The sequence below is a fragment of the Pelodiscus sinensis genome, chromosome 2 (assembly GCF_052426305.1).
Source record: "Pelodiscus sinensis isolate ZL-2025 chromosome 2, ASM5242630v1, whole genome shotgun sequence".
NCBI lineage: Eukaryota > Metazoa > Chordata > Testudines > Trionychidae > Pelodiscus > Pelodiscus sinensis.
In genome coordinates, this window is record NC_143053.1 from 147,639,893 (window position 1) to 147,659,345 (window position 19,453).

The following is a 19,453-nucleotide window of genomic DNA, read 5'->3' on the forward strand; positions in this document are numbered from 1 at the left end:
GCTTCCTTAAAAATCAATTGAAGTGTTGCCATTGATTTCAGGGGAGCCAGGACTCCACCTATGGTGTTTGCATATTATAGCGGCAATGCAAGTTTATAAATGTTCTTTAATATTTATTTTGCGGCTTTTAGTTGCTTGGATTTTTATTAGGGCTGTCAAGCAATTAAAAAAATAATCACAATCACTATGTTTTTAAAAATTGCAATTGATTGCTGTTTTAATCACACTCGTAATAACAGACTACCACTTATTTAAATATTTTTGATGTTTTCTATATTTTCAAATATATCGAGTTCAAAGACAACACGGCATAAAGTGCATTGTGCTTGCTTTATATTGTTTTTATGACAAATATTTGCACTGTAAATAAAGATAAGCAAGATACTATTTCATTTCTCCTCATACAAGTGCTTTAGTGCAATCTCTTTATGGCAAAAGTGCAACTTTACAAATGTAGAATTATTATTGTGACATAAATTCCCTTCAGCTAAGTGAGCCCTTATTTGCAAAGGAGGGTGAATTAGCATGAGGCGCAGCGGACAAGGAGGCTGAGTTAGCAAGGTACCTGTTCACTACGGCAGTGTTTGTTTCTCACACTTTTTATGCTAGTGGCTCCATTTGGAATTAAACTTGTGACCTTTGCACTGGGAAAGAGGGTCACCAACCCTTCTGGGTTCACTGGGAGTCAAGAATTGGGCTCCCAGCGACTCCTGAAGCCATCCAGAGATTTTAAGCCACTAAGAGTTTGATAGCACAGTGCAGTTGAGGCAGGATTTCCTCCCTGCCTGCCCTGGCCCCACTCTGATCTCAGAACTGGCCGGCACGTCCCATTAGCTCCTAGGCTGTGTCTTACATATGACGTTCCTGTTACTACAGCCCAGAATGCTATTAACTTTTTTTTTGAAACTGCATCACTTTATCGACACAGGGTCCATTTCTCATCCTCTATAACTTCAAGTCCTTTTCTACACTACAGGACTACTGCGGACTCATTGCCCCCATTTTGAAGTTGTAAGTGGTTTTTGAAACAAAATATTTCAATTTAAGGATAGAAGTCAAAATGGTACCTAAGTTTAAATGCCTTTAACATGTCCCTGTTGAAACTGAATAGACAATTTTTAGAGATGTGAATCAGTTATTTCTCATGCATTTGATCAAAAGATTCGAGCAGAATCAGCTACATGATTATATCTGTCTACATCACAATAGCTGCAATCTTCTCACCAGTGGCGCATGCAAAGTATACGCTTTTAAATAGCCAGCACAATGAAGCTGGGTTTCAGTACATTATTTGTAATGCTGGAGTGTCCTTGTAAATATTTGTCAGAGATGGACTTGCTAAATAAATCAGTTTTGCCACTGTAGCATGATTACACCAAAGTCATACAGTTTATTGCCAAAGTTCTCATCATAATGTGCTTTTAAAACAGTTTTATAAAGGCATTTTAATAGAGCAACTTTACTAAAAATATAAGAAGGAATACTGTTTGGAAAGTGCACACAAACTCTCCAAACAGAAACTGTCCGGAGAGTGACATTTTAAGGCACCTCATTTTCCAACTTGTATTACATAAAATGATTAGATCATATATTTGTAAAATAGCATTTCATACAAGTATCTTCACAGCTCAGAGAGACAGAATACATCTTAATACAGACTACACTCTTCCTATTTTTAACATTAATAGGTTATTGCTTAATAGTGCAGCATAATAAACATAAAAAAATCTTCTCTGTGGAGCAAAATTTGTAGAAAAGTTATCAAATATTTATGGATTCTATCTTTGTACAACAAAGTAAGCCATAGATACATACTCAATAAATAGCATCTGTGGAATTCCTCACAGACTACAAAGCATCCATCTTTCTATGACAGAACATATTTATAAGGCCAGATTATCAACTGGTGTAAACCACTGGCAGCTCCGCTAATCTCAATAGAGCTAGGAGGATTCACCACCTGAAAAGCTGGTCCTTACAGACTGATTCTTCACTGCTTCGCACTTTGAGAAGTCACTATTACTAGACAAAATCCACCCTGACTTGGCAGCATTTTACACTCATTTTGCTCAGATGAAACTGACTAGACAAGGTGCAAGGTATCAGACCTCTTATTTATACTTTATGGTTTAAATATTTGCTTAAATTGTGAAGGCTCAATTATGAAATTAAAGTGAAAAGAGCCAGGAAAACACAATTCATAGTGCATAGCACCAGATCTGTAGCTGGTATACATTTGTGTAGCTGCATTGAAATTAATGGTACTACACCAATTTGTATCTGCTGGTGATCTGGTTCAATATCTGCATCAAATGGATTTATTTTATAACTCAAAAGTGCACAAGGAAGGTATGGAGTTGAAAGGAGACAGACTATAGACTCTTTGGGCCTATTTCTCCTCATTTATTTTGTGGTAAATCAGAAGTAAATCCATGGAAGTCAGTGAAGTTACAGTAGAGTAAGGTCTGGTCTACACTTGAAAGCTTTTCCTGTATGTATAGCAATGTCCATTCGGTAGGTGAAAAAAGGCCTTCACAAAGGCACTGGTTTTGTAGCTTATTTGTTCAGGGAACTAATATAAGCTGTATCTACACTAAGAGGGTTTCCCTTATCAGTACACACAAGGAGAAAGGAGAATTTAGATTTTTTTATATAAACATTGATAAAATTCTGTTGACACTATTTTTTTTAATAGCACAGCAAACTATTTTGGGGATACCGCCTGCACCACTCAAAGCTTATAGACTCCTATTTTTTCAGTTACTTTTGTCTTTGTACAGGCAGTTTTGTTTATGCATCCTAATTGTGTGCAGTATCAATTTGTTAGAACAGGACATGACAACATGAATTTATAAGACTGCCTATTCAAAAGTGCTCACAATTGCATAAGCACCAACAGGCAAATCAGGATTTGTAGGTATGCATTGACATGCATATAGATCGTGTGTGAGTACTTTTGAAAATGTAGCCTATCGTACAGGCCTTCTTATAGTGTCAATGTGCGATACTCCAGTCCTTACTGCTACAACACAGCAAGGATATCTACACAATGGTAATAGAAAAAGGATGTTTTTCCTGGGACCCCAGCATCAGGACCTAGAATCTGACCTATTATGTTGTTCATGCCTAGGCGTTAGGCTGGGATATGACACAACAATTGCGGCCTTTCTAGGACTATAAAAAATACCCTAAAATTTGGGGCCCAATTCACCAGAATGTCCTGACTGCTCTGTTCCATTCCAGTGATGCAAATAGCCTCATTGGCCAGATCAGCCAGCCTGGTGGCTATGTCTACACTACAGGGTTTTTGCACAAAAATGGAGCGTCCACACCTCAAGCGTGTTTTTGCGCAAGACAATTTACAATAGAATGGCAGAACAGAGGACTTTTTGCGATGTAGGTATACCTCTTTCTACCATGAATAACTCCTTTTTGTGCAAGAGTTCTTGCGCAAAAAGATGTGATGTGGATGCTCAATAGGGGTTTCTTGCGCAAAAACAGCCTATCAGAAAAAGCACAGGTGCTCTGACGGCCATTCTGTTAATGGCAAACAGAGCTTTCTTGTGCAAGAGCATCCATGCAGCGTGGACGCTCTTGCACAAAAGCACATCGCTTTTGCAATGCACTTTTGTAGTGTCGACACACTTTTGCGCAAGAAGTTTTTTGAGGAAGATCTCTTCCACAAAAAGCTTCTTGTGCAAAAAGCCGGCAGTGTAGACGTAGCCTGGAGTGGCTCTTGTCTCAGCAGAGCAGTGCTAAGCAGCTCAAAAATATTCAGACTAAAGAACAGATTCTCCATTGCCTAGTATCTTGCATAGTCAATTACACCTTGGCAAGGCAGGTATAAAATGCTATGAGATCCAAATTCTCCACTTGGTTAACTAGGGTTTCAATTTTATGTGGGTGTAATCAATTATTCTAAGTGCAAGGCACTGGAGAATATGGTCCAAAGGGTTTTTCTTCTGCTGTATAATGGGTCAGTCTAAACACTGCTTTCAAAAAACATCCACCTGTCTCATCACAGGGATGAGCAGAATTCCAGCAATCACTCCTATTATAATAATCCACAAACTACAGTTACAAAATATTTTCCCCTTCACCAAAACAATAATAAAAATCCATCATTATTTAGTCCATTCACAAAAAATTACATTGACATCAAATCTTACATCTAGGTCCTAGACTTCCTATGGTTTCTAAGGACTTTATTCCAAGCTACATGTTATTCCCCATTCAGAATGAGAATGGCTGGCGAGGTGGTCAATACTGGGCTAGAGGAGGACTCAAAGAAAACAGAGAACTACTTGATGGTTTGAGTAAAATGGGTTGGCAATTGGGATCCAGCCCCTACTGAATAAGTAATTGATCTATTTGGGCTTCTATACAATGTTCATCATCATACTATCTGAGCACTGTCACTAGCACAATTGTTAGGCTTCGCTAAAAGGCCTAAGATACAGGGCCAGCATTTCCACAAGTGGCCACTGATTTTAAATTTGGGGTGTCCAGTGTGTCTGAAATTGGACATCCAAGCAGGGAGGCACCCACAATTAGAAGCCACTTTTGAATGTTTGGGTCAGACTCTGAAGTAACATCTGAACTCTAGCGATAAGGTTAAAAAGTGCCTAAGTGATCATTCAGGCAACTAAGCCCCATTTACATAAGTTAATCAGGCACATAGGGCCAGATTTTAAAAAAGTATTTAGATGCCTAAAGATGCAGCTAGATACCTAAGGGGATTTTTAAAAGCTCCGACACGCCTAACTTGACTTCATGGGACTTTGACAATTTACACCAACTAAGGATCTGCCTCAAAGTTTCACAGTTGGGGCTACGCCGAATATAATGTCATACAGAGGAACAAATTAAATACGAAGCTGCAAAACTAAGCAGGGAGCTGCCTGACTTGCAGTGTTAATTCAAGTCTTGCATGGAAATATAAAGTCCTCAGAGCCTTTCACTTGTACTTCATTTTCATACAGCGACCAATACAACTTCCCCTGGTTTCAGAGGGGGTTGGATCAGGTTTATAAGGAGAGGAGACCTGGTATAATCTCAATGAGCATCATTTAGCATAAACATGGAAAGTAAAAACTCTAATTCCTAACATCTACAAATATATACATACAGTATAGCCAAAATGTCAGCATACAGTACTTAGAAATAGCAACATCCTGAGTCATCATGGCACCTAAGCAATGTGTCAAAGGACACAGAAGATGACAGTAGTTGAGACAATCACTGTGCCAAAAATATCCAGAGAGAGGATTATGTATAAATAGGAACATTTAACAGATATTTTGGAAGACGCATAAATAGCCAAATAAATCACCTGTGCCTTTTAAGTGACTGTGGCTATTTGAAAAAGAGCAGCTTAATTAAGAACATAAATGAGATGTTTAGGACCATGTAAATTAGAATTCTACTTTATCTCTGTACCTTCTTTAATCTCCAGCACCACTGGCTGAAATCCTTACCCCACTGAAATGCACAGCTAGACTCCTATTCACTTCAGTGGGGGTAAGATCTCATCCCAAAAATTTACAATACAGAATCAAAATTCCACAATTAATTTAGCGTTTCACAATATACAAAAATTCCACAATAGGACAGTATTTCTTCTATAGATTGCACATGTAATAAAGAGGCACTAAACTATTTCAACCAGAATGGATTTAGCAAGCAAGAGACTTAACCATTGGCCTCATATATAGGAATTCCTCGCAGCATGAATATTGGTCTGCCTTATTACTGTTACAGCTGCAGTGTGTTGCCTTAATGGTGTTTTATGGAACTAAATGGCATAATAAAGCTATTCTTAATTTGAAAAGCAACATCAAACAAGTTTCCATTTTGAAAATCTTTCCATAATAGCCCTCAGAAAACAATTTAATCTTTGTAACAGTCTAAGGAGGAAGCAGAGTTATCAATTTGATTCAACCACATAAGTCCCTTTAACGTGAATGAGGAATTACTGGTGTGTGTCCAGTGGACAAGTAGACCCCTGTGTTTCTGATGGGTTTTCCTTTCTCTCAAGAAACAGTACTAGAAAAAGTTTCTCTTGCTCTCTCTTCTTCCAAAGATGCTGTCCACTGTCACTACACTTTTCTTCTCTTTGGTAAGTCAAGGCTCAAAGCTGTGTTTCTTCTTGTTCCAGAGAATGTGGAGGGATGTGGCAAGATGACGGAAGAGATGCTAACTTTTGAAGTTTGGGATGTTGCAATGATTTTGGTCTATGAAAAGAGCGTCGGCTTTGTACACGTCTGGCCGCAGCAGATCTATAGTGGACTTGTGCGTTAAACAGTGTTTTCTTCTCGCGGTTCTCCTTCGGGTTAGATTCCACCAGCCTCTCTTGCATATCTACAGAACTGTCTTGTTGCAAATTCACTGGCTCATAACTTGTTTCAGAACAATATCCTGAATTTACAGGTGCTTCGTTATTTGTGTCTGAGACTGCTTTCCAAGAGACTTCTGTTAGGTTTGGGTCATAAGATGGTATGTGCTCTGAAACAGTAGAAAGAAATGTATTTCCTCGGTTTTCCAGTGAAGAACAGCTTTGTGCCCACGGCCTTTGAAGGCAAGAAGGAACGAAGTGGAGGGACTGCTCTGAAAGAGAGGCATTTTGTTTTGCTTGGTCAGGTTCCCAAGGCGGCAGATTCTCATCAGAATATCCTGTCAATGCAGTGCTATGGCTCGTGTCACCTACATTGGCAAAATTGAACACAGAAGTATATAAACATCGACTTCTTCTATAAGCTTGATTTTCATTTGAAACATTGGTTTCAGATTGATCCCTTTGCTGTTGCTATTTTGCTGAAGGTAATGTATCTTTAGGAATGTAAATCTGTTCTCAGAGCCAGTGGGCTTAACTCTGTCCCAACTCCCACCCTGTATAACCCTACTGAAGCCTATGGAATTGTCCAAGAAGGAAGCCAAGAAAGAATTTAACCCAGAGTTTGTCAAGTACATCACCATGTTCCAAGTTCTTAGGTGATGGTGCCATCATGTGGCCATTTACATGTATTTGTTTTCATAAGCAAATCTTGCCTTGGACTACTGAGTTGTAAGGATCAGCTAAGGAATTCTAAATAATTTGGATTCCAATGCTATTTTACCTGGGAATGCTTTACGGTGTACAATGCAATTAAAAGGATCATTGTAAGGTCTTTACAACAAGATGAGGCTGCTTGGACTTACTCTTTTTAAAACTTGTTTTAACCCATTTAACAAGATATTTTTATCCAGCAGTGACTGAAAACATACCCCACAAATTTATCTGCACAAGAAGCTGTTTTACATACCATTGTACTATTCTAAATGCTAAAATCCATACCAATCAAGGTGACAGAAAGGAAGAAAAGACAAAGGTTAATAAAAGTTTAGAAAGTCATAAGCAACAGAAGTCAGTGTCATATGATGCAAGTAAATATTTTCAGCGAAAAAGAAAGTTGCAGATACTGTCAATTTAGACAAGTGTTGTGAGTGTTAAAGATGTGTTTACATTCTGGGATTCCATTTATAATACACTTAATCCACACAGTAGTTCCAGTACTATTTCATTCATCTGGAAACAACTCCAAACGAATATTTTTTGAAATAATAAAAAGATTTATAAGTGCTAGCTGGCTAAACACAACACACAACCAAAAGATAGCTGAACTCTACTCCACTGGTGAAAATGACACATCATACTTCAGTATCTGGAACTAGCTAAAGGCTATGTATCACTTTTCCTCATAAGACAGGAGCCATAAAAAAGGGAACTATAACTTTCTCTTTTTACTGCATTTCAGATGACGACAAAACTCCACTGCAGTCAGGATTCTGCACTGCTCAGAGCCTCCGACAGCCTGCAGTCAAGGTTTCCTTTAAACTCAGGTGGCTAGTAATCACTTCAAAAGGCATGAAACTAGAGTGAATGCACATGCTAATCAAGTTCTAAATATTTATATACATTTTTCAGGACAATACTAATAGGAAGGTGTTTTCTACTCATTTTGTAACAGCCATGACTTGAGTTGAATAAATCCTGAGAATACGGTTCTCCCTTTCTCTGCTGGAAGCATCCTCAAGTTATCTAAACAATTAAATCACTAATGCAGAGACGACACTAGGTTTTGTGTTTAATGATTTTACACTGTAGACCATGCACTTTTTTATTTTGTTTTGTTGCTATCTGCATTGCCCTAAGTTTTGCATCGGAGCCATCTCATTTACAGCAATGGCTGTGCCAATTACAGAAATGTAGCAAACGGCGCGGCTGATTTTGTGCTGGAGGACTAACGTGACGTTAAATATTCCACATGTGACTGAATTCAGATCTGAAGCGATAACTTGTAGTGGTGACAACTTACTGAATTGAGCTACTACATCAAAATACTGAAGTTTACAAAAAAAGGAAAGGCTTTTATCTATCTACACAACATAAAACTCATGTCAAAACCTAAACAAGGTACCTCTTCATACAATGCACAGTCAATCTGTGGAACTCATTGCCAAGGGATATTGAAAGCCAAAATTATAAATGGATTCAAAAAAGAATGAGGTAATTTCATGGGGAATAGATCCATCACTGGCTATTAGTCAAAATGGTCAGAGATGCAACCCCATGATCTGGGTGTCCATAGCCTTTGACTGCCAGAAGCTGGGACTAGATGACAGGGCATGGGTCACTCAATGATTGTTCTGTTCGTTCCCTCTGGAGTATCTGTCATTGGCTGCTGCCAAAAGAGAGGACTAAGTGGACCAATGATCTGACCCAGTATGGCCATTCTTACGGTGAAATTAATGTTGGCGTTCGAATAAAAATCTGGGCTCTAATTTCCCCAAGGTGTTGCCCCTTACAAAGTCATCTCTATACAAAGTAAATGTAATGTTCACAGCAAACTGCTTGATTTTTTAACTCTACCTAAAGCAATGCACTGATGTGGCTATTAGTACTATTTATTAGTTATATTGCAGTTGTTCCTAAATGACCCATTCTCACTGAGCCAGGCAGTGTACAAATACATAACAAAGATGAACCTTGCTTGAAGTTACTGGAGAGAACACTTTATCATTATAGGAAGTATCAGGTTAAATCTGAAATCAGTCTCATGTGAAATGACTCCATCAGATGTTTCATCACTGTAGGAGAGGGCAGAATTGAGCCCACAATATAAATAGTTTGATTATCCTATCCAATAGACAAATAGTACATGAAATGTTTTTGGTTTTAAAATATCAAGGAAGGTTGAAACCCAAACAAAGGTCTGGTGTAGACCAGACAGCTACGATAATTTACACCAATGAGGGGTTTTGTCCTAAATATTTAAAAATGAGCAACTTTCTTTTAAAGAACCAGTTTCAAACTGGAGACGAACAGCAGATGTTCCGCTGCAGAAAAATCAAGGAATAGGAAGATAGGAAAATACTTGAAAAGACAAAAAGAGACAAGGAGAGCTGTCAGGTGGCATGGGTAGAGAGAGAGAGATTGATTACAAATTAATATGAAGGTTAATTTTAAAATATTACATATGTGTTGTTTCTGGGAGGAAAGCTCTGGGTCGTTCCTCTGGGCCATCTGCTAGCAAAAAGGAATCTACGGACTTATTGCTGAGGCGAAACGGGGCAAGCCGTCTGAAGTTGTCTGGAGAATATGGTAACTGCACTCGGGCCCTCTGTGACGGTACTACAGTATCTTCATTAGATAACCACGGCGGGAACTTCATGTAGACACTTTGCTCATCATCAGCTGAAAATACTGGGTTATCAATTCCTACAAAAGTTTGAGTGATAAGTTCAGTTTGAAAATAAAATAATTGGCAGCAAACAGGATGCTTGGCTCAGGAATATGGCCATTATGAAATAACAAACCAATAGAGCTTTCTGCTCACACGCCCGGTTACTGCTGGTCATTTTGCTGCTTTAAAAGTCTTGGTTGATTGAAAAACAAAAAGACTATAATTGGCAGTTATGGTTGAAGGGTCTGCAGACAGAGAAACCTAAATCCACAATTTATCCAAACTAACAGGCTGGATTTAAATCAATCACATCAAATGTGCTCAGTTCTAATTTATTTTAAATGTATCAGTTTAAAAAGGAAACATATTTGAAAGAGTGATACTTAGGGCTTGATTCACCAGCATGATTTGGCTGTTTTGCATCACTCCTGTAATGCAAAGGAGATGCAAGCCTGGATTAACTAGCCCATTATGACAGTTTTATGGATTTTTGGCATCACTATAGTGGCACCAAAAAAAAAAAAAATCAGGGCATACTGGTGAATTTGCCTCCCCGGTCTCCTAGAACTTTTAGTGTAAATCTAGATAGTAAGAGTATATAAAAAGATAGATCTACTTCTTCTCTGACAACACTGCAAATCAATAATCCCACTGAAGTCAGTGGAATTACATTAGTATAAAATATGTGCGAGAGGAGAAGCAGGTCAGAACCATCAGAAATATCTTTGTGTTTGGTTATAGTCAAATGAATGCTAATAGAAGCATTTATACTGCCCCACACCTTCACATGACTCATGTTACAGAAAGCAAACTACTATCTATGGGTATGTCTACACTACCACCCTAGTTCGAAGTAGGGTGGTAATGTAGGCAACCGGAGTTGCAAATGAAGCCCGGGATTTGAATTTCCCGGGCTTCATTTGCATATAGCTGGGTGCCGCCATTTTTAAATGTCCGCTACTGCGGACTCCGTGCCGCGCGGCTACATGCGGCACGGACTAGGTAGTTCGGACTAGGCTTCCTATTCCGAACTATCGTTACTCTTTGTTTCACGGGCTTCATTTGCAACTCCGGTTGCCTACATTACCACCCTAGTTCGAACTAGGGTGGTAGTATAGACATACCCTATGAGTCCAACTGGACAGGGATTAGAGGGAAAATCAACACATTATTACCTTAACCAATACCTGAAACAGCTTCTTCTAGACATAAACATGTCAGTTTTAAAATCTGATGTCTTTGAATTCCCCAGAGACAGACACAAGAGCTGTGCCCTTTCCCCCCTGCCCCCTACACACTGGAAATCTCCCCTTTCCAGAGATGGAAAGGTCCTGCTTCTAGCTCTGCGGGGTCACTACAATGGTATTAGATCTTAAACATACACTAGTCCAGGACTGACTATTGCCTGTTGTGGGCTCCAGGACACTGTAATTTTTGGGAGAGACATTCAATATGATGAGTGTGTGTGAAGAAAACATATCTGAGTCAAACTGATGTATATATTCTTGACAGCACAGAAATCAATTAAAAAAAAGCTGAATATTGGAGGACTTTGAAAAATCAGGGCAACACTACAATAAATTTTCTGTTTCTAGAAGGGATTAGTCATTTGGCAACCAGGTTATACAGTCATGATCACAACCTTTGTCAATATCCTCAGTAGAAAACTATTAAACAAAACTGCTTTGTATTTGAAGAAACTTCTGCATTTATGATCTATTTTCTTACCAGCTATAGCATCTGTGGAATTCTGCTTCGTGACATTGGCTAAGAAGTCAACTCCTTTGTCCATATGCAGAGATTCATAATTTTCATCTGGATCAGAAAATTCCACATCTGGAAGAAAAATCCACATAAAAAAAAAAATCAAAGAGCAATAGAGATTCATACAAGAGTTGACCCAAACATTACAGGCAGTCCCCGGGTTACGTATCCTGAATTTGTATGTAAGTCGGAACTGGCTCCAGATTCAGCTGCTGCCACTGAAACTGACCAGGGGCTGACTACAGGAAGCCGGAGGCAGAGTTGCTCTGCCCCCAGCTTCCTGGAATCAGCCTGATCAGTTTCAACAGCTGCTGAATCTGGAGCCTGGGACAGAACAGCTGGGGCGCTGCCCGGTAGGTTCCCACAGGACCAACCCGGCAGCACCCCAGCTGCTCTACCCGAGGCGTGACCCCTGTGCGGCTTTGCTCCTGTCTCCCTGGTCTGCTGGGGGGGTCCAGTAAAGCCGCTGGACCCCCCCAGCAGACCAGGGACACCCGAGCAAAGCCGCCGCCTGGGCGGCTTTGCTCGTTTGCCCGGGAGCAAAGCCGCCCAGGCAGCAGGACCCCCGCCGCCTGGGCGGCTTTGCTCCTGTTCCCCTGGTCTGCTGGGGGAGTCCAGCGGCTTTGCTGGACCCCCCCCAGCAGACCAGGGAGACCGGGAGAAGCTTTTCTCGCCCTGGAGGACACGGGTGGCGACCCGCCGCCCGTGAGCTCCGGGGCGAGAAAAGCCCCGTTCGTAAGTGCGGATCCGACATAAGTCGGATCCGCATAAGTCGGGGACTGCCTGTATTTGGTCGCTTCTTGATGCCAGTATAGTTATCAAAGATTTGTATAGTAAATCTTTAACATAACTCTGGGTAAAGGCAATCGTACCTGTATAACTAAATTTTGTACATATCTAATTGATAGTTTATTGGGTCACTACAAACTGCAGAAAGTGGCCCTTTTCCTCACTACCTGGTGCTGACAGGAAGCCCAAGCATAGTATCAGGGGTCAGTGTGCTGCTAAAGGTGCTCTCTTTTAAATGGATTACAAAATTGAGGTCCTGACAACTTGGGTGATTAAGCATCCCATTGCATTTTCACAAATGGATTAATACTAATGTCCTGGATAATTCTAAACTTGGTTAATTCATTCCTGCCAATCTACACTCCTGGTGCAGTTTACTTGGATATGACGTCCTTTTCAATCTCTCAATCTAAAGTACTATGTAAAGCTGCTGTGTTTCCCCGCAGAGGCAGCTCCATATCAGCAGCAGGTGAAATGATTGCCATACATAATATCCCTTATCAACTCTTCTATGAGTGTTGGAAGGCATAATTAGTTAGTATTTGGGAAACACTTAGAGATCAAAGGTGCTACAAAAGTATAATTGCTATCCAGCCAATACATTGCTTCTGGCAATAAAAGTAAATGCTAACAAACTGATAGACAAATACACGAGCCCAGAGTCCCTGCAGACATTAGTTTCTACCTCCCATACCTAAGCTATGCCTTTTTAAAAGGTATGGGAAAAATTCTGACACCTCCCACTTCTCCCATAGTTCACAGCCCTCCTTAAAATCAATAGGGTTGCATGGGTAGAATTTAGCTCCATGCTTTTTAAACCACATATAATAATTTGTCATGGCAGGTGGCAGCAGACCAACTCCAGCAAATGTCACAGCACCTGCAAAGAGACAGCTGAAACTCAAATCAAAGGATGCTTTTCTTTAAACGCAAAAATTAGAAGTGCAGGGCTTTTTCTTTCCTTCTTTTGTTCAGGACACAGTCAAGGCTAGCAGGCCCAAAGTTACATTTGCTAGGGGGCTGGAGTCATTGGAATTACATTTAGGGTAATAGCACAATATTTGGTGCTTGACTTTCCATTCATGTACATGTTATGCTGTCCTCCTGTGCCAGTCTGCTTGCTCTGCTTTTAGAGAAAGTACTGATGTTTACAAGATACTTTGGCAAGTCATGATGGGGCATAAACATACCCCCTTGGATCACAAAGAGTTAGCTGTGGAATGTTATAATTCAAAAGCTGAGATTCCATCTGTGTTGTGGTCTTCTTTAGGGTGGCCTCAATTAATTTTAGGATTGAAAAATTAAAATTAAACTTTGCTTTTGTTAGTTATAAAATAATTCAAATTCAACTTGTCATCAAGTTGTCCCTGAAAATATATATATATATTTTTTAACGCTCATGACTTCCTTCTAAACACATCTGTTTTAAGCAGGTGTAATAGTGTCACTGATGTAGTAGGATAGGATTTACTGTCATGACAGCAGAGAGGGGGAAAATGTGACACGGGTACTAGTAATGTGTTAATGTCAACTGATTTGTTTTCTTGTCGTGAAATTTCACAAGAACACTCTTACTCCAACAAAATACAAGCCAATTAAAACACCTGGTTAACTATTGTTGTTTGATAATGCAATTACCTTTGTCCTTCAAAGTAAAGTCTTGCACTGGATTTTCTGATGGTATTTTTCCATTTGGTATGGCATTACTAGCTCTCTGAAAAAGTAAAACATTTCAAATTACTTCAGACAATGAGAGCTGTGCAATACCCATTGTGGCTACAGAGAGCTTGATTTCTAAGCTTTCAACCCATGAATTGGAGTTCACCCACATAAGACTGGAATAGCCCTGTAGTGATCATGCCTAGATATTTTAATCCCTTATTTTCCCATTAAGTATCTGCATAGAACTCCCACTGATGTTAGTACAGACACCCATCTTCATCACTGTCATGTGGCAGAGTTTCCTACTCCTTTTGCAATTGGGCAGGTTGGATTTGTCCCTCCTTCCTCCATGCAGAACCTGGAGTTTCCTCTTCTCAACCCATCAGCTCCTCTGAGTTTCCATGGAGACACAAGCCATCCCTCCTGGCACAAATGTTTGTTAGGCCTGGAGTCCCCTCACATCCAAAAAAAGGGCGCACAAGGCAGAGGGAGCTGGTGAGTACATGCCACAAGATTGTACACCTTCAGTGCTGCCCCTTGACTCATCTCACCCTGGGTTTGGGTCTTGATCAAAAATCCTCTCTAAGGAGTTTCCACAGGGAAGAGATGAATGCTGGGAGCTGAAACTCCCCTATGCTTCCTCAGCAATGGATCCTTTAAAGCACCAGGCTCTTTGTCTGAGTAAGAGACAGATGAGACCTGGCCCTATGTGCACGCTCCTTACCCTTTTTTGGCCCCGGTCTCTCTTGTGGTTTTTGTTGAGCTTTTTGGGCTGGTTTATTCCTAGTTTGGTACTCTTGAAAGATTCTAAGCGCTTCCTCATTGTCCTGTGGAAAATCTCCTTATCTTGTTTTTCGTCTTCATTCTGAATGATCTCATGCCGACTGTACGGATGTCGGTGCTGTAGCCAGGAAGAGAAGAGAATATTTATGTACACAGGAATGAACTGGGGGCCAGCACCAAGGCAACTGCCAAAACCAATCAATTAAAAAAACCCAATTAATTACAAGTCAACATGCTAACAGGATCTCAGCTAGTTAATTATTTCCTTCTTACCCTCAAGCAGGGTAATTTGAAAAATATTGATTGAAAATCATTCAGATTAAACACACAGGCTGGAACAGGTCTGCATCAGACAGCTCAGACTTTCTATGATCAGCAGAACAGATATGGGGTCCAATTCTGCAATCTGCTCTCAAGGGAGTACTGCCACCAAAGTCAATAGGACTACTTATGCTGTAAGGACTGCTTGAAAGACTGTCAACCTGTTTGCAGGATCAGAGCCCATCTTCCGTTAATGTTAAATTTGTCCTTTAATTTTGAGTTTTGCAACAGTTTTCTGCATTTAGTTTCTTCCAGCTTTCAAATGAAAACATGGTACTAGCCACAACTGTGCTCTCACCTCTTGTCTGGGTTTGTAAAGGTACTGCTGCAAGGTGTGGTGAGTGACTGTGTCCTCTGTGTCTCGTATACTTCTTCTCCTCTGCTCTAACGCTTGCATATCAAGACAAACGGAGCTGGCCTTTTCTCTCCTAAAGCAGAATATTAAAATACAAAAATATTATTCTAAATCTCCAATTGGAGGGGAAAAGTATACACTGCAATATATTTAAACACAAAGGTAATTGTGGATGGGATGAGAAACAAGCATCATGGGTCAAATGTAATCTAGAGTAAGTAGGCACAACTCTTGTGGTAGCCTCCGGTCAGATTCAGCAGTGATGTCAGTGGTGGTGTAATTTGGCCAGGAAAAGCAGTTAAATGACAAACCTGTCACAATTTAGCACTGACTGATCATCTGCTTTATCTTAGAAACTTCAGCCTGTTTGCTTCATTTCCTGTTACATCTATCAGTGTCGCTCAGTGGTCCCCAACCAGTAGGGTCCCCATACCTCTGGGTGGTTCACCATATTCTTGAGACAGGACCAGAATCCACCAGAATAGCAGTCTGGAACTTTAGCTGCATGGACATCATGCTTCTCACACACCGTGCATGAGAGGACCGTACATTCTAGTAGGACCAGCACTTGCTCAATCAGAACATTCTGCCACACATCTCAAGACTCGTAACATTCATAAGTAACACCCCCACGTAGAAGAAAGAAAAATTCAGATGAAGGTACTTCGATAAGGCCTCAGAACTCTATGGCAAAGCTGGACCTGAGCACCGGAATCCTGAGTCCTCTGAGCTAAACTGTGTGTGTGTGTATTTTTGTAGGTGTCATAACTAACTAAACTAATAGCATAACAACAACATGAAACTTAGGTATAAAAAATGAAAGGGTCCTAGCACATTTAGTCAGATGCCAAAGGGATTCTTGGCAGAAAAATTTTGGGAACCACTTATTTAGATCATGCATTACAATGCTATTAGTCACACTCATTTTCTTACCCACAAATTGGATACTTCTTGATCATTTAGAAATGTGGTCAGACCAATCTGCACCTTATGAGTAATTGCATCACATATTTATCCCAATACATTTTATGCAACATTTGTGTCTCAAATCTGTGTATTTTTCTTTCCTAGAGGGTTATAAGATGACTTGAGGTTAAAACTCTGGAAGTCGCCTACTAGCAAATACCATAGGCACGACCCATGTATTCTGCAGCAAGCTGGACAAATATTGTGCTGCATATCTCTATATTAGCTTTTGTGGCATGCCTGTGCAACAGCTGGGAAATGTGGTGTCAACTCCAGGAAAATGAAATTTGTTGGAATTCAATATGACAAAGATAATTGGTGTGGTCTCTTCTGTGTGGTTTATGATAGTATTAGACTTTTTTTGCCCTCTATGTTTTTCATATGTCACAGATGTTTGTGTTGACAATGCATAACTGCAGGATAGAAGCTATCAGAGGGGAAGCTGGGCGTTTTGGCAGCTGGTAAGGAGGGGTCAGAAGAGGCTAAGTACTACCATCCTTATTCTGATCAAGTACTCCTTGAGTAGATGCACTGAAATCAATGGATCTATATAAAAAAATAAGGTCCTACTTGTGACAGACTTTACAGCATCTTTGTGCTAAATTTATGAGTTATGTTTGTCTGATTGTGGGGGAGAGTTAAGAGAGAGTTACCACAGCTCCTGCAGGAACTTAACATGATGGAGTGATCATGCTTGGGACTGTAAACAACTCCAGAGAAACACCATCCCCTGGGGTGTTTGCATATACTGGTTCAAACTAGGTGTCCTGGAGACTCAAACCAAGAAAGGGCTTTGGGTATAAAAAGGCTGAGTGGGAACTAACACAGGGCCTTCTTTTCATCCAGCAAACAGACACAATCCTCTGTCCAAGGGAGGGGGAGGGTAGAGCAATTATCTTGGCTTACTAGGGCCCGACATTAATGGGGGACCTCTGGTAAGCTGCTGACATGCACATAGGAACTTTTGTGGGTTTTATGTTTTCCCTGTAATGCTTTTATTCTGAGAATAAATGTATTTTGTTTTGTGAAGGCTGGTTGGTTCCTGATACACTGTTGTAGTCCCTGAAGACAGGTGAACCACTGATGCTGGATCCCAGTCAGATCTGCTGCGGAAAAAAAAATCACACCGAAGCACAGAGGGACAGTGAGCCTAACCGCCTCTTCTGGAGTGAGTGAGACTCAGGTCTGTGAGCCCACGAGGGATGGAGGATCGGTGCCTGAAACTTTACATGAGTGACCTTGAATAAGAGCATAGGGGGGAGTGTATCAAAGATACAGCTAACTCTGAAATTGTGACAATGCTCAGTGCAAGTAAAGGTAGAAGTGCCTGGCCCACAGTATAAGCAGTTTGGAATTCAGGGATAAGCACAGTAACAGCTAGCGATGTCTGGCATATTTTGGTGAAGAGTCTGAGCTGAAACACGGAATTCCAAAAATCAGATTTTTTTTGAGGGGGAGGGTGTGGAAATTTTCCATTTGTCATTTTTTTCCAAAATGAAAATTTCCAACAATTATGAAATTTTGTGAAGCTGTTGCTTTTTAAGTTGTAGGGAAAAACCACTATTTTCCCATTTAACTTCCCCTCACACACTCCTCCCCCACACACTTTCTTCCAATAACATTTTTCAAGCAATGTGTGTACCTTTTTTCAACCAGCACTATTAGCAGCATGTTTCTGGGGGACAGCCCACACTAGCACTTTTGTTGGTGAGACCTACATTGATTGAGGTGTGTGTTTTTTCCTCCTCTACAAAAGTTTTACTAACAAAGGAGCTAATGTAGTAAAAAACACAGTTTACCAATGGCAGTCTGTTATAAATACAGGGCCAGCAATATTGGTACATTCCAACCAGGCACCACTCTGCAATTCAGAGCAGTCATAAATCTGGTTTAACTGGCAGGCTGTAGCCTGTTTACAGGTGTTTTACATAATGGAAGTGAAATAAGATGCTGGGCATACCTGGGAATAGAGCTCATAATTCCTTTAAGAAGGAAAAGAAATTTTACATTTAAAAATATGAACCCTTAACAATTCCATGATAAAGGGTGGATTCTGTGGCTCGGCACACAAAGCTTTGGCTTCAGAGAGGGATGCAAAGCTGTATGAATGAGAAAGCTCTCATTCTTACACACCGGGACTTTCTGAAAAATTCACCCTTAGGACTGAAATTTTCATGCGTGGTCTCTAACCAAAGGAGATTTTAGTTTGGAAGGTTTGTGTAAAATCAATTAACTGCTTCTGAAGTCTGCAAAGAAAAAAAAAACATTCTTCCCATACTTGCTATTCCCATTTTTCTGGTTACAGATATAACTTTATATATTCCCGTTCATGTCATAAAATGTATTCCATTAAACTCTCAAGAATGAGATAATGAAATTCTCCTCTTTGATCCTTTGAAATACATAGTGAATATAATATGCTAGCTTGACAGACTGAGAATGTCATGTAATATCCTGGACAAACCTTACAAAATTAAGAAACTTTACTGAATCAGGCTAAATTGTGCAGAATTAGGGTTAATCGCTTTGGAAGTGCACTTTGTTAAAAATGTAATTCTGTATGGGTGATTGATAAATTATAGATACTCCCTAATACAAAGGTGAGCAAACTTCTTGGCCTGAGGACCACACTGAGGTTCTAAAATTGTATGGAGGGCTAGGTAGGAAAGGCTAGGGGAGCCTCCCCAATCAGCCAGGCATGGCCCTGCCCCCCTCCTATCCAAATCCCTATTCCCCACCCCAACTGCCTCCCTGGACCCTTTCCTCCTATTCAATGACCCTGCTCCCAACTCGGATTACCCTCCAGGGACCCTTTGCCCCTATGCAACTTCCCTTGCTCCCCCGTTCCTGAGCACCCCCCAGAACATCTCGCCCCTATGCAATCCTCCATGCAACCTCCCCTGATTCCCACCTGGAGCACCTGAGCAGGCAACACTGCAGCTATGCCACCTGGCCAGAGCTCACAGTCGCGCCATCTGGAGGGTTGGTGTTGGTGGCACGGAGAGCTGAGGCTGCAGGAGAGGAGGGCAAAGGGAAAGGGCTGGGAGTTAGCCTCCTCCACAGGCAGGAGCTCAAGGGGCCAGAGAGAAGG

General features: G+C 40.6%; 1 protein-coding gene across 3 annotated transcripts in view; it reads right to left on the reverse strand.

Annotated features, from left to right (window-relative positions):
- Nucleotides 1-1,365: 1,365 nt before the first annotated feature.
- Nucleotides 1,366-19,453, reverse strand: part of SLC9A3 (solute carrier family 9 member A3) — an 81,632-nt gene continuing 63,544 nt past the window's right edge. The window contains exons 12-17 of one of the 3 annotated variants that reach the window (XM_006113051.5): nt 15,340-15,469; nt 14,662-14,838; nt 13,914-13,989; nt 11,451-11,558; nt 9,514-9,757; nt 6,563-6,702 (exon numbers count right to left, since the gene is read on the reverse strand). In XM_006113051.5, coding sequence (XP_006113113.2) covers nt 6,699-6,702; nt 9,514-9,757; nt 11,451-11,558; nt 13,914-13,989; nt 14,662-14,838; nt 15,340-15,469 — 739 coding nt within the window. In that variant the 3' untranslated portion in view covers nt 6,563-6,698. Of the gene's footprint in view, nt 6,703-9,509; nt 9,758-11,450; nt 11,559-13,913; nt 13,990-14,661; nt 14,839-15,339; nt 15,470-19,453 lie in introns of those variants that run through there. The other 2 variants (XM_089776464.1, XM_006113050.4) reach the window with 2 other exon arrangements.